Source organism: Anomaloglossus baeobatrachus, chromosome 6, assembly GCF_048569485.1.
Source record: "Anomaloglossus baeobatrachus isolate aAnoBae1 chromosome 6, aAnoBae1.hap1, whole genome shotgun sequence".
Taxonomy (NCBI): domain Eukaryota; kingdom Metazoa; phylum Chordata; class Amphibia; order Anura; family Aromobatidae; genus Anomaloglossus; species Anomaloglossus baeobatrachus.
This window is the reverse complement of record NC_134358.1, coordinates 238,946,104-238,958,893: the sequence shown is the minus strand read 5'-3', so window position 1 is coordinate 238,958,893 and position 12,790 is coordinate 238,946,104. Positions and strand designations below refer to the sequence as shown.

Sequence of the window (12,790 nt, the reverse complement as noted above, 5' to 3'; positions counted from 1 at the left end):
CTAGATCTGAAACCTCTGTCACTCAAGCTCTTTTGCCCACCCAGCGACGCCACCTCCTGCTTGACTGACGATTCCTTTGCATGAAATCACACAGCACAGAGGTTGTCAATCAATCAGGAGAAGGTGGCTCTGGGCATGGTATAGAACTGGAGTGACAGAGGCTTCAGATCTACAATAGGTCTTCGACTTAATTTACATATCAATCCACATGCTGATTTCTCAATGGGATTGCTGGATATGCCATTGAATGAGTTAGGCTATGTGCGCACGTTGCATTCTATTACGCAGCGTAAAATAGTCACTGCATGTGCATCTCAGAACGCAGCCGAAAAGCTGTGTTCTGAGACGCATTCGGCAGAACGCAACGTGCGCACATTCCTGCAGAATTCATGCATTCTGGATGCTTGCTCTGCCATGGGAAAAGCATCCAGAGCGCACATTTTTGACAGTGCGGTCCCACTCGGCTCTGCTGCATCCCCATAGACTTGCAGCAGAGCCAACTGGGATTGGAATGTCAAAAAGAGCACATGGCTTGCTGTGGGAGACAGCCGCGCGATCAGAATGAACTCGGGTGAACTTCACCCGACTTCATTGTGATCGCGCGGCTCTGTCCGTGTGACGCGGCTTGATTTGCGGTCACCGGTGAAGGACTCACCTGTGACCGCAAATCTGAGTGACTGCAGTGAGCCGCGCGATCACCGGTGCCGTCACTCAGGTCACCCACGGCCAGCTCGAGTCCTCTACCCGAGACCTGTGGCCGCGGGTATCTTGAGAGACGTCCCCGCACACATCCCGACATTACCACCGATGTCCCTGCACACATCCCGACATCCCCACACACATCCCGAGATTACCTCCGACATCCCTGCACACATCCTGACCTTACCGCCGACATCCCCGCACACATCCCGGCATCCCCGCACACATCCGGACATTACCGCCGACATCCCCGCACGCATCCCGACATCCCCGCACACATCCCGACATTACCTCCGACATCCCCACACACATCCTGACATTACATCCGACATCCCCGCACACATCCTGACATTACCGCCCACATCCCCGCACACATCCCGACATTACCGCCGACATTCCCGCACACATCCCGATATTACCGCTGACATCCCCGCACACATCCCGACATTACCGCACACATCCCGACATCCCCGCACACATCCCGACATCCCCGCACACATCCCGACATCCCCGCACACATCCCGACATCCCCGCACACATCCCGACATCCCCGCACACAACCCATTACCTCCGACATCCCCGCACACATCCCGACATCCCCGCACACATCCCGACATCCCCGCACACATCCCGACATCCCCGCACACATCCTGACATCCCCGCACACATCCCGACATCCCCGCACACATTCCGACACTACAGCCCTCATCATCACCGCACACACACCGGCATTACCTCAGTGACGTCCCCGCTGACAGCGCGTAGTATGAGAGAGGGGGGAGAGGGATAGACCGACAGAGAGAGAGAGAGAGACCGACAGACAGGGAGATACAGAGACCGACAGACAGACAGAGAGAGAGACTGAAATTACAACCAATACGCACAAAAGAAGTGACATGTCACTTCTTAGAACGCGCGCTTCCGGCAGCAGCCGAAGCGCTGCACTCTAATACGCCACCTGCGCACGGCTCCTGCATAATCTTCATAGATTATGCTGGGGATGCAGGACGCATGCAGTTACACTGCGGTGCAGATCGCAGCGTAAATTCATGTAAATACTCAACTTGCACACATAGCCTTACATACACAAATAAATAGGTTTTTGTTGTTTGTTTGTTTTTTTGGTGGGGGTGAAATCCTGCTCACAAATCCCCTTTAAAATCAGATTTGTGAGATCTATAGTTTTGATGAATTTATGAAGTACTATACCAAAGTCTAAGAGGAATGTATGAGTTCAGCACATGTGACACTATTGCTTGACTGCTGGTTCCTTTGCCTGAAGTGGCACAGCACAGAGGCTGTCAGTAAAGCAAGGGACAGTGGGTTTTGGCAGGGAACTTGCATACTAATTTACACTCTGATTTATGAGTAACGCAGGAACCAACTGTCCATGTAGGGGGAATGCTGGACTTGACTTTGAAAGAGCTACATTTATATATTATATTTATATACTTTTATATTTTTCTGGGGGGGAAATCATACCAATGAATTTCCTTGAAAACCAGGGTTATGGAATCTATAGTCCTCGACCAGAACTGCTACAAGTGGTGCCAAAGGTCTCTACTAATGTAAAATGCTAGGGAACTCACTAACCCCCCCCCCGCCCTTTCTACCATCTTAGTTTAGCTCGAAGTAATTTTACCTTTACTTCTCTTAAATTCATGCACTCATCCCAAGAGTAAAATTTTCTTTTCATTCTGTAGCAAGACAACAAAGGGGAATCAATTTACATTACATTATATTACACAGTTGTAAATACAAAATAATGCCCCTACTACAAGTAGTTGTAATCACAATCATTATGGTTTTAGGATTACAAATATTAATATTTTGTGACATTTACATATTTTTGCATTTACTACATAGATACATAGAAGGAAAAAAAGAGAATTTTGTTACTTACCGTAAATTCTTTTTCTTATAGTTCCGACATGGGAGACCCAGACCATGGGGTGTATAGCTTCTGCCTCCGGAGGACACACAAAGTACTACACTAAAAGTGCAGCTCCTCCCTCCGAGCATATACACCCCCTGGATGACAAATCTAACCAGTTTAGTGCAAAAGCTGAAGGAGGACATCCACCCATAAGTAGAGATAGAGTAAAACCCGGAATAACCAGAACCTCTGTCTACAACAACAGCCGGTGAAAACACACGGAACAAGAAACTGCCAACCGGCAACAGGGAGGGTGCTGGGTCTCCCATGTCGGAACTATAAGAAAAAGAATTTACGGTAAGTAACAAAATTCTCTTTTTCTTCATCGTTCCTTATGGGAGACCCAGACCATGGGACGTCTCAAAGCAGTCCATGGGTGGGAAATAAACAGAACTGAGAAGTAGGTAAAACCTAACTTCACAAATGGGCGACAGCCGCCTGAAGGATGCGTCTGCCCAAGCTCGCATCTGCCGAAGCATGAGCATGCACTTGGTAGTGCTTCGAAAAGGTGTGCAGACTAGACCAATTGGCAGCCTGACAAACCTGCTGAGCCGTAGCCTGGTGCCTGAAAGCCCAGGAGGCACCGACAGCTCTGGTCGAATGCGCCTTAATCCCTGGCGGTGGGGGCACCTGAGAACATTGGTAGGCATCGGATATGGCCGACCTAATCCAACGAGCTAAGGTCGGTGTAGAAGCCGAGAGACCCTTGCGCTGACCCGTAGTTAGCACAAAAAGAGAGGTGCACCGCCTAAGAGCGGCGGTGCGTGACACAGATCCGGAGCGCCCGCACCAAATCCAAAGTATGCAACGCTTTCTCAAAGCGATGCACAGGGGCCGGACAAAGGGAAGGCAATGAAATGTCCTGGTTAAGGTGGAAAAGAGACACCACCTTAGGGAGAAAGCCCGGAGTCAGACAGAGAACCACCTTGTCTTGGTGAAAAAAAACAAAAAGGGTGACTCCGAAGAGAGCACAGTCAAATCAGAGACTCTCCTGAGAGAAGTTATGGCCACCAGAAAGACCACCTTCTGTGAAAGACGAAACAACGAAACCTCCCAAAGAGGCTCAAAGGGGGGTTTCCGTAAGGCCGTGAGGACCAGATTAAGGTCCCAGGGATCCAGAGGCCGCCGGTAAGGCGGAATGATGTGAGATGCGCCCTGCATGAAGGTGCGCACCTGGGCCAGTCGGGCGATACGCCGCTGGAACAACACTGACAGAGCCGAGACCTGTCCCTTGAGGGAATTGAGGGACAGTCCTAGCTGCAGACCGGACTGTAGAAAGGACAGGATGGTCGGCAAGGAAAACAGCCAAGGAGCATGGCCGGAAGAGCGACACCAGGACAGGAAAATTCTCCAAGTCCTGTGGTAAATCCTGGCCGAGGAAGACTTCCGAGCCTGAGTCATAGTGGAGATGACCTCGGAAGGAATGCCTGAAGCCGTAAGGATCCAAGGCTCAAGAGCCACGCCGTCAATCTGAGAGCCGCAGAATTCTGGCGGAAAACGGACCCTGTGAGAGAAGGTCTGGGTGGTCCGGGAGATGCCACGGCAGCTCTACGGACAGACGGAGCAGGTCTGGGAACCAAGCTCGCCTGGGCCAGTCTGGGGCGATGAGTACGACCCGACGGCCCTCCATTCTGATCCTGCACAGGACTCTGGGCAAGAGAGCTAGAGGGGGAAACACGTAGGCCAGACGGAACTGGGACCAATCCTGAACCAGCACGTCCGCCGCCAAGGCCTGAGGATCGTGGGAGCGAGCAACGTAAACCGGGACCTTGTTGTTGTGCCAGGATGCCATTAGATCCACTTCCGGCGTGCTCCACCTGCGGCAGATTGACCGGAACACTGCCGGATGCAGGGACCACTCGCCGCTGTCCACGGTTTGACGGCTGAGATAATCTGCCTCCCAGTTTTCTACGCCTGGGATGTGGACTGCGGATATGGTGGACTTGGAGTCTTCCGTCCACTGAAGGATGCGTTGAATTTCCAACAGGGCTAGGCGCTGCGAGTCCCGCCCTGGTGATTGATGTAGGCAACTGCTGTCGCGTTGTCTGACTGGACTCGAATGTGCTTGCCCGCCGACAGGTGGTGAAAAGCTACGAGAGCTAGGAGCACAGCTCTGATTTCCAGCACATTGATTGAGAGGGCTGATTCGGACGGAGTCCAAGTGCCCTGTGCTCGGTGGTGGAGAAACACTGCTCCCCAGCCGGATAGACTGGCATCCGTGGTGAGAATCACCCATGACGGGGCCAGAAAAGAGCGTCCCTGGGACAGAGAGAGCGGGGCCGAAGCCACCACTAAAGAGAGCTCCTGGTCTGTGGCGACAGAGCCACCAGCCTGTGCAAGGAAGAGGTCCGCTTGTCCCAACAGCGGAGAATGTCCAGCTGCAGGGGACGCAGATGGAACTGGCAAAGGGAACCGCTTCCATTGACGCCACCATCTGACCCAGCACCTGCATGAGGTGCCTGATGGAATGACGGCGGAGCCTCAGCAGAGAGCGAACCGCCAGATGAAGGGACTGCTGTTTGACTAAGGGCAGCTTCACAAGTGCCAGCAGAGTCTTGAATTGCATCCCTAGGTACGTAAGTTCCTGGGTCGGGGTCAGAGTGGACTTGCAAGCGTGGCGAGAGTGAGCGAGACACTCCGCTGACAGTCTGCACTGGATGAAGCCTTGACTAGAAGGTCGTCCAGGTAAGGAATCACTGCCAACCCCTGGAGGTGCAGAACCGCAACCACTGCTGCCATGACCTTGGTGAATACACAAAGGGCCGTGGCTAACCCGAAGGGGAGAGCCACGAATTGGAAATGCTCCTCTCCGATTACAAAACGTAGCCAACGCTGGTGTGAAACTGCGATTGGCACATGCAGATAGACATCTCTGATGTCAATGGATGCTAAGAAATCTCCTTGGGTCATTGACTGATCGCAGAGATTCCATGCAAAAATGCCGCACCTGAACATGCTTGTTGAGAAGCTTGAGATCCAGGTCGGAAGGCACCGTCCTCTTCGGGGACTAGGAAGAGATTTGAGTAGAAATCTCAGGACCGTTCCCAGTCGGGAACTGGTACAATTACTCCACAGGCCTGCAAGAATGCCACGACCTTCTGTTTGGCGGGCTAGATAGAATTCTATTCTGCAGCCGTGGGAGATGGTAACCCACACCCACTGATCGAAGACGTGTTGAAACCACACGTCGCCCAAGTGGGAGAACCTGCCAACGACCAAGGACGTTGCTGGCGCGGCCAGATAATCAAGAGGAGGCTGCCTTGGTGGCAGCAGCTCCTGCGGACTTCTGAGGACGCGGCTTCATGCGCCAGTTGGTTTACGGACCTTGGCTGAGTTAGTGGACGAGGCCGAGGGCTTAGAGGACGACCAGTTAGAGGAACGAAAGGAACGAAACCTCGACTGGTTCCTGCCCTGGACAGGTTTCCTGGGTTTGTGGCATGGAAGTACTCTTCCTGCCAAAAGCTTCCTTAATAATTTCATCCAGTTGTTCACCGAATAGACTGGTCCCAGCAAAAGGGAGCCCAGCAAGGAACTTCTTAAGAAGCATCTGCCTTCCACTCTCGAAGCCACAGGAGCCTGCGGATAGCGAGGGAAGTAGCCGAGGCCACCGCAGTGCGGTGGCAGTCTCCAGCATGGCAGACATGGCATAGGATGAAAAGACTGAAGCCTGGAAGATAAGGCAACCATTTCGGGCATAAGGTCCCTGGTGAGGGAATGCATCTCCTCCAGAGAAGCAGAGATGGCTTTGAGAGCCCGCACTGCTGCAAAAGATGGGGAGAACGAGGCCCCTGCCGCCTCATATATAGATTTGGCTAGAAGGTCAACCTGGCGGGCAGTGGGATCCTTAGAGAGGTGCCGTCAGCCACTGATACAACTATACGGGCTGAAAGTCTAGACACCGGAGGGTCCACCCTTGGTGAATGAGCCCACTCCTTGACCACCTCTGGTGGAAGGGGGAAACAGTCATCAGAACCACGCTTTGGGAGCGTCTGTCAGGACAGGCTCTGGGCTTGGTCACAGTGGGCTGAAAAACTGGAGTGGTTAAGGAACACACTCCTTGTTCTCTTAAGGTATACTGATGCCTTTCTGCCAGAGGGGGATGCTCCCCTGATACAGGCGGATTGAGGTCCAGTACAAATATAATGGACGCAATCAAATCATTAGCATCTGCGTCACCTTCGGACAGATCAATGGGGTACATGAAGTAGCGTCCGAGCCCCTAGTAAAGACATCCTCCTTGTCCTGCGAGTCAGCTCGTGAATCAGAGCTGCGGGACGAGGAAGGACAGGGGACCCTGCGTCTCCATTTTAGGAGGACGAGGTCTGAGACCAGATGAAGAGTCCTCTGTGAGCTTTGCTGAGCGAGCCGTAGCAGCAGAAGCGCCCTGAGAAGGGGGCTGATGCATGCTCAGCAGAGTCCGGGACAGCTGTCCCCTGGAGAGAGGGATTCTACCCAAACCGGGGGTTCAGCCACCGGAGCCGGAGCAGCTGGAGGGACCACTGATGAGCTTCCAGGCTGAGGGACCACTGTGTTTATGTGCTCGGTACAGGCAGTACGAGTCTACATGCAGTGCATATTAAGAACAGCCTTGCAGCCTTGCTCTGATGTGAGACATGCTGCAGAAGTGGGGGCTCTGTCCAGAATAACCCCCAGCAGAGTATATAAACAGAGTATATAAGCAGCTGCACAACCGGAGGTTGTGGCTTGCCAGACCGTTTAACATAGAGACATCTCTGTGCCCTCCAGATCCCCCAGCCCAGGCCCCCATTTGTCACAATGTGGTTATGCAGACATTGAGAACGCTGATAAAATGGCGCCGGAGCGAGGAGAGGGGGCGGGGCCTACTCTGAGAGCGGGCAAATGAGGTATACAGGGGAGGGAATCTTTCCTCAGTGAGGAGTGTCCGTTCCCTGTGCTGAACAGCCGCTGGGCGGAGCCGCACTGTCCCTCTGCATGACTGACATGCAGGGGCAGTGAAATCGAAACTAGGCCTCAGGCGAAGCCGGGGCCTAGATTTAAACATGCGGCCAGCGTGCAGGCACCATCGGCGCGGTTCTCCAGTGAAAACCGGAGAACCGGCCGGAAATGTTAACACAGTCATATAACACACTCTCCCCAATATATAAAGTACAAAGGACCCCTGGAAAGACCACTTTCTGTGGTAATAACGTCTCAGTACTTAGCTTGTGAGACGCAGGTGCCAGGTCCCTGGGGGGTGAGCGCTCCGTCCGGCAGGATCCTGAAAGGGCTGCGGATGGAGACCGGTCTCCTGCAAAGCAGTGAGAACCGTGATGGCTCCCACTTCAAGCCAGAGCCTCAGGGGATGGTGAAGGAGCGCGGCATGTGAAGGCTCCAGCCTTGTAAAATCAACCTTAACAGCACCGCCGACACAGTGGGGTGAGAAGGGACATGCCGGGAGTCCAGACTGGACCCGCTTTTCTTCCAAATCTTTGAAATCAAAAATCAAAATTCAGAGAATGCATGTGTGTGTGTGACCTCCTGAACACAAAGCATTGAACTGGTTAGATTTGTCATCCAGGGGGTGTATATGCTCGGAGGGAGGAGCTGCACTTTTAGTGTAGTACTTTGTGTGTCCTCCGGAGGCAGAAGCTATACACCCCATGGTCTGGGTCTCCCATAAGGAACGATGAAGAAAGAGACACTGGTTCATTAAAGGGAACCTGCCACCAGGTTTTTCCCTTATGAGCTGCGGCCACCACCAGTGAGCTGTTATATACAGCATTCCAGAATACTGTATATAAAAGCCCAAGCCACTGTGTAGAATGTAAAAAACATTTTTATAATACTTCAGTCCGGTACGATGGGTGTTGTTGCTGTCAGTCCGGTGCCTCTTCCATCTTGTGGGATCAGCATCCTCCTGCCCACACGCGTGTGCATAACACGTCCTGCTTCATTCACACAGAGGCCTCCATTGCACTCCTTGACCTGCCCTGCTGAGGAAAGTACTGTAATGTGCTGGAGCGAGAAAAGGTCAAAGACCGCCAGCAAATGTGCACTACAGTACACCGCTCTGCCCTTAGCCAGGCAAATCAAAGTGTGCCTGCGCAGGAGCCCAATAGAGGCCTCTCGGTTAATGACACAGTATGCATCATGCACACAGGGATGGGTATTAGGACAGCAATCGCAAAAAGAAAGGATTCGCCGGACCGAGTACAGCGACACCAGACCGTCCCTTAAGTGAGTATTATAAAGGTGTTTTTTATGTTATAGAGAGCAGCTTGGGCACTTATATACAGCATTCCAGAATACTGTACATAAGAACTCACTGGTGGTAGCTTCAGCTCATAAGGGAAAAACCTGGTGAATGGTTCCCTTTAAGTTCAACCTTTCTCCACCTTTAGGCCTTGTGCGCACACTGCGTTTTTTGCCGTGGATTTGCCGCTGTTTTTGCTGCAGAAAAGGTGTGGTTTTTGTTCATAAAGTTCATGCAGTCCTTCCCCAGCAAAATCTATGAGATATACAAAATGCTGTGCGCACACTGCTTTTTTTTTCCCTACACGTTTTCCTGCAGAATTTCTGCACCAAAAAGCAGCAGCATGTCACTTGTTTTCCGCAGGTACCTGCGGTATTGTCATTAAATAATGGTTAAAAACCGCAGAGACACAACCACGGAAAATTCGCAGCAAAACCGCAACAAACCGTGGTAAAACAGGATGCGGATTTTGCGTGTGGTTTTTGCCGCAGGTGCGGAATTCTGCCAGAAGGTGCGGATTTTGCTTAAGAAACATATTTTCCCAGTGCGCACAGACCCTTGTACATTGTCGCGGGATTCTTTATACCTCACAATGCAATTAGTTGTGAGAAAAGCATCCGAACCTTTTTTAAAAGCTGTATTAGTATCTGCCATTACGACCTTTTTGCGGTTGGACATTCACTTACTTTTTAATAGCCACAAGTTCCCCAGACTCATTGCTTTTCCCCATCAGCACACTCCCATATGTGCCATCTCCAAGCTGCTTGAATGTTGTATAGCGGTTCATCTTCGCAGCCTGCTTTATAAAGAGCTGAACAGATTGTGCCTACAGTAAATAGCAGCTGAGAAGTGATAATATATGAACTGTACGGATATTCATCTGAATGGCTCATTTATGGCTTAACTGTTAGACTGAAGAATATGGGCAGTCCCCCCTGATGTTGCCATTCCTCAATGTGAACCTAAAAGGAAAGAAAAAAACAAAACACACTCAGTATATAAATGGTGCAAAGCATTAGATTCAACTCAAACGTTTTTGGGGCCCATACGATTTTTTATAACTTTTATTCTGTTTCTGATCGTCGGGATTAAAACAAATTAAAAAGCAAAACAATTCTGACATGATTTTATTCTGCCCAGTGAGAATAACAAGATCATAAGTCTATAGAATAAGTTAAGTATGTGTTGATACCAATTTTGCATTTTTCCCCATAATAAGTTATGTTTTATTGTTAAATAAAATGCTACTGTTGTTTTTCATTATTTGGATTCTTAAAGAGGTATTCCAGTTTCAGAAAACGGCTCTAGATTGTTTAAAGAAAAAAAAAACAACAAAAAACAAAATTGTGCTTTACTCACCCTCCCCGGGTCCAGTGCATATTGCTAATCCCTGCCTAACCGTCCCTGTATACACTAGCATAGATAAAGAGATCTTTAGAAAAAGTATTTTTAAAGATCTTTTACCTTATGCTAATGAGCGCAGGGACTAGTACCAAGGGCGTTATATCTCCTGACTAGTCCGCCCTCTTAGCATGGTAGTACACCCACAGGAGCATGCTAACATGCTATTCAATTCAGGATTCCCAGCAGTGCTGTGAGTACCTGTGTTCGCTGTGACCACACTTCTGAATGCTGGACACGTCATGCGCAGTATAAAGCCGGGTGTATGCGTCCTGGCTTCAGAGAGGTCTACTGCGCATGACTGCAAGTGACCAGCATTCAGAAGCGCAGTCACAGAGAACACAGGAACTCGTGTCACCGCTGATGATGCTGCATTGAATAGCATGTTAGGACACCCCTGTGAGGGTGCTACCATGCTAAGAGAGCGGCTAGTCGGGGGATTTATCGCCCTTGGGACTAGTCCACATGCTCATTAGCATAAGATAAAAGGTTTCCTTTAAGTGCTCCTTCCCACCGGCTTGTTTTCCCTCTGTCTCCACCTTCCCCTCCCTCTTCTTTGATTGACAGCTCTGGCTTCATAGGGTCAGAGAAGGGCAGATATAAATGAAAAACAAGCAGTTCCTCTAACTACTTGTACTACAGAAGTATCATTTTCTTGTTATACTTCTAAATTCTTGAGGGTTTTGGTTTGTTCTTTTTTTCTTTAAGGACTAAAGGGGGCTTTACACGCTATGACATCGCTAATGCGAACTCGTTGGGGTCACGGAATTGGTGACGCACATCCGGCCGCATTAGCGATGCCGTTGCGTGTGACACCGATGAGCGATTTTGCATCGTTGCAAAAACTTGCAAAATCGCACCGATGGGTGTCCATTCTCAAAAATCGTTACTGCAGCAGTAACGAGGTTGCTCCTCGTTCCTGCGGCAGCACACATCGCTCCGTATGACACCGCAGGAACGAGGAAGCTCTCCTTACCTGCCTCCCGGCCACTATGGGGAAGGAAGGAGGTGGGCGGGATGTTACGTCCCGCTCAGCTCCGCCCCTCCGCTGCTATTGGGCAGCCGCTCAGTGACATCGCTGTGACGCCGCACGGACTGCCCCCTTAGAAAGGAGGCGGTTCGCCGGTCACAGCGACGTCGCCGGGCAGGTAAGTATGTGTGACGGGTCTGGGCGATGTTGTGCGGCACGGGCAGCCATTTGCCCGTGTCGCGCAACAGATGGGGGCGGGTACCCACACTAGCGATATCGGGACCGATATCGCAGTGTGTAAAGCCCGCTTTAGGCATGTGATTCTTTAATCACTTTCATTATACACTGCTCTGGTGATGTAGTGGAAAGTATTATGCTTAGTATTCTACTGATGGACAGCCTATCAAGCCTGGAGGTCAATATTAGGCCTTTAGCTACCATAGACATCCTGGGAACATGCCGCAGGAGTGCCAATGAACTGGCAGAGGAAGCCCCCTGATATTAAGCTGAATTTATACTGAAAGATAAGATAACAAGCCTTCTTTAATGTTTATTTCACGATTATCTTGCAGCGTAACAAGATGCTGATCATCAAAACACTACTTCATCGAATAAAATGATCTTTTCTGCACTGGATAAAATGTGCTGCATCGTCCTGTGCAAACAGAACTTGTGCTGCCAAGAACATTGGCAGCCTATGCCTACTGAGTGATATGCTAGGACCTGTGCAAATGGTGCGTTTTTCGATAAATCTTCACCAAATCTGCATGCCTGAAGCCAGCAAAGTCTATGACATTTCTGAAGTGCTGTGAGCACGTTGTTTTTTTGTTCCTTGCAGATTTTGGTGCAGAAAAAATCTGCAGCACGTCAATTGTTGAAGCATTTTTTTCTGTGTTTTTTAGCCCTTCCAGCTATTGACTTCACCAAAATAAAAAAAAAAAACACATAGAAAAACTATTCACCAAAACCGCATGGTTTTTTTGGTGCATTTTTCTTCCAGAAGGTGCAGATTTAATGCAAAAATGTTTGCCCCAAATCTGCAGCGTGTACACATAGCCGTAGGTATAGGACACAAGTGAGCAAAATTGGCTGAGTGGAATACAATTAATAAAAAAAAACAACAAAAAGAAACAACATACTCCACTTGAACCAATGTTACTTTATCAAGCAGTTCCCATCTGCCATTTTTTTCTCACGTGGAAGAAACCAATCGCCGCATGTTGCAGGTATATGCGAAAGCCATATTCACTCGCACTCATACAAGTCTATGGGTGCGAGAGAAACATCGGACTGCCCTGATGACTTCCGAGTGTAGTGCGATATACACACAGGCTGACAATGGAGGAGATGGAGAGATTAATCCCTCCCTCTGTTCCACAAGCAGGATCGGATCACTCAGTTCACGCTCACAGCAGAGAGGCAGCCTAGAGTCATTAGCATATCGCATCCGATGCACTCCCACCGCACGCCATACGCTCGTGTGGCCCTAGCCTTACAGTGAGAAAAAAGTAATATGTACCAAAAAGTAATACAAATAAAAACTACAGCTTGCCAGAAAAAGAAGTATGTG

The 12,790-nt window shown here is 50.1% G+C and overlaps 1 protein-coding gene across 3 annotated transcripts in view; it reads right to left on the bottom strand.

Moving 5' to 3' along the window:
- MAK (male germ cell associated kinase) overlaps nt 1-12,790 on the bottom strand; it is a 116,821-nt gene that overhangs the window by 58,865 nt on the left and 45,166 nt on the right. For all 3 annotated transcript variants that reach the window (XM_075314763.1, XM_075314762.1, XM_075314764.1), the window contains exons 2-3: nt 9,536-9,811; nt 2,342-2,396 (exon numbers count right to left, since the gene is read on the bottom strand). In XM_075314763.1, coding sequence (XP_075170878.1) covers nt 2,342-2,396; nt 9,536-9,636 — 156 coding nt within the window. In that variant the 5' untranslated portion in view covers nt 9,637-9,811. The remainder of the gene's footprint in view (nt 1-2,341; nt 2,397-9,535; nt 9,812-12,790) is intronic.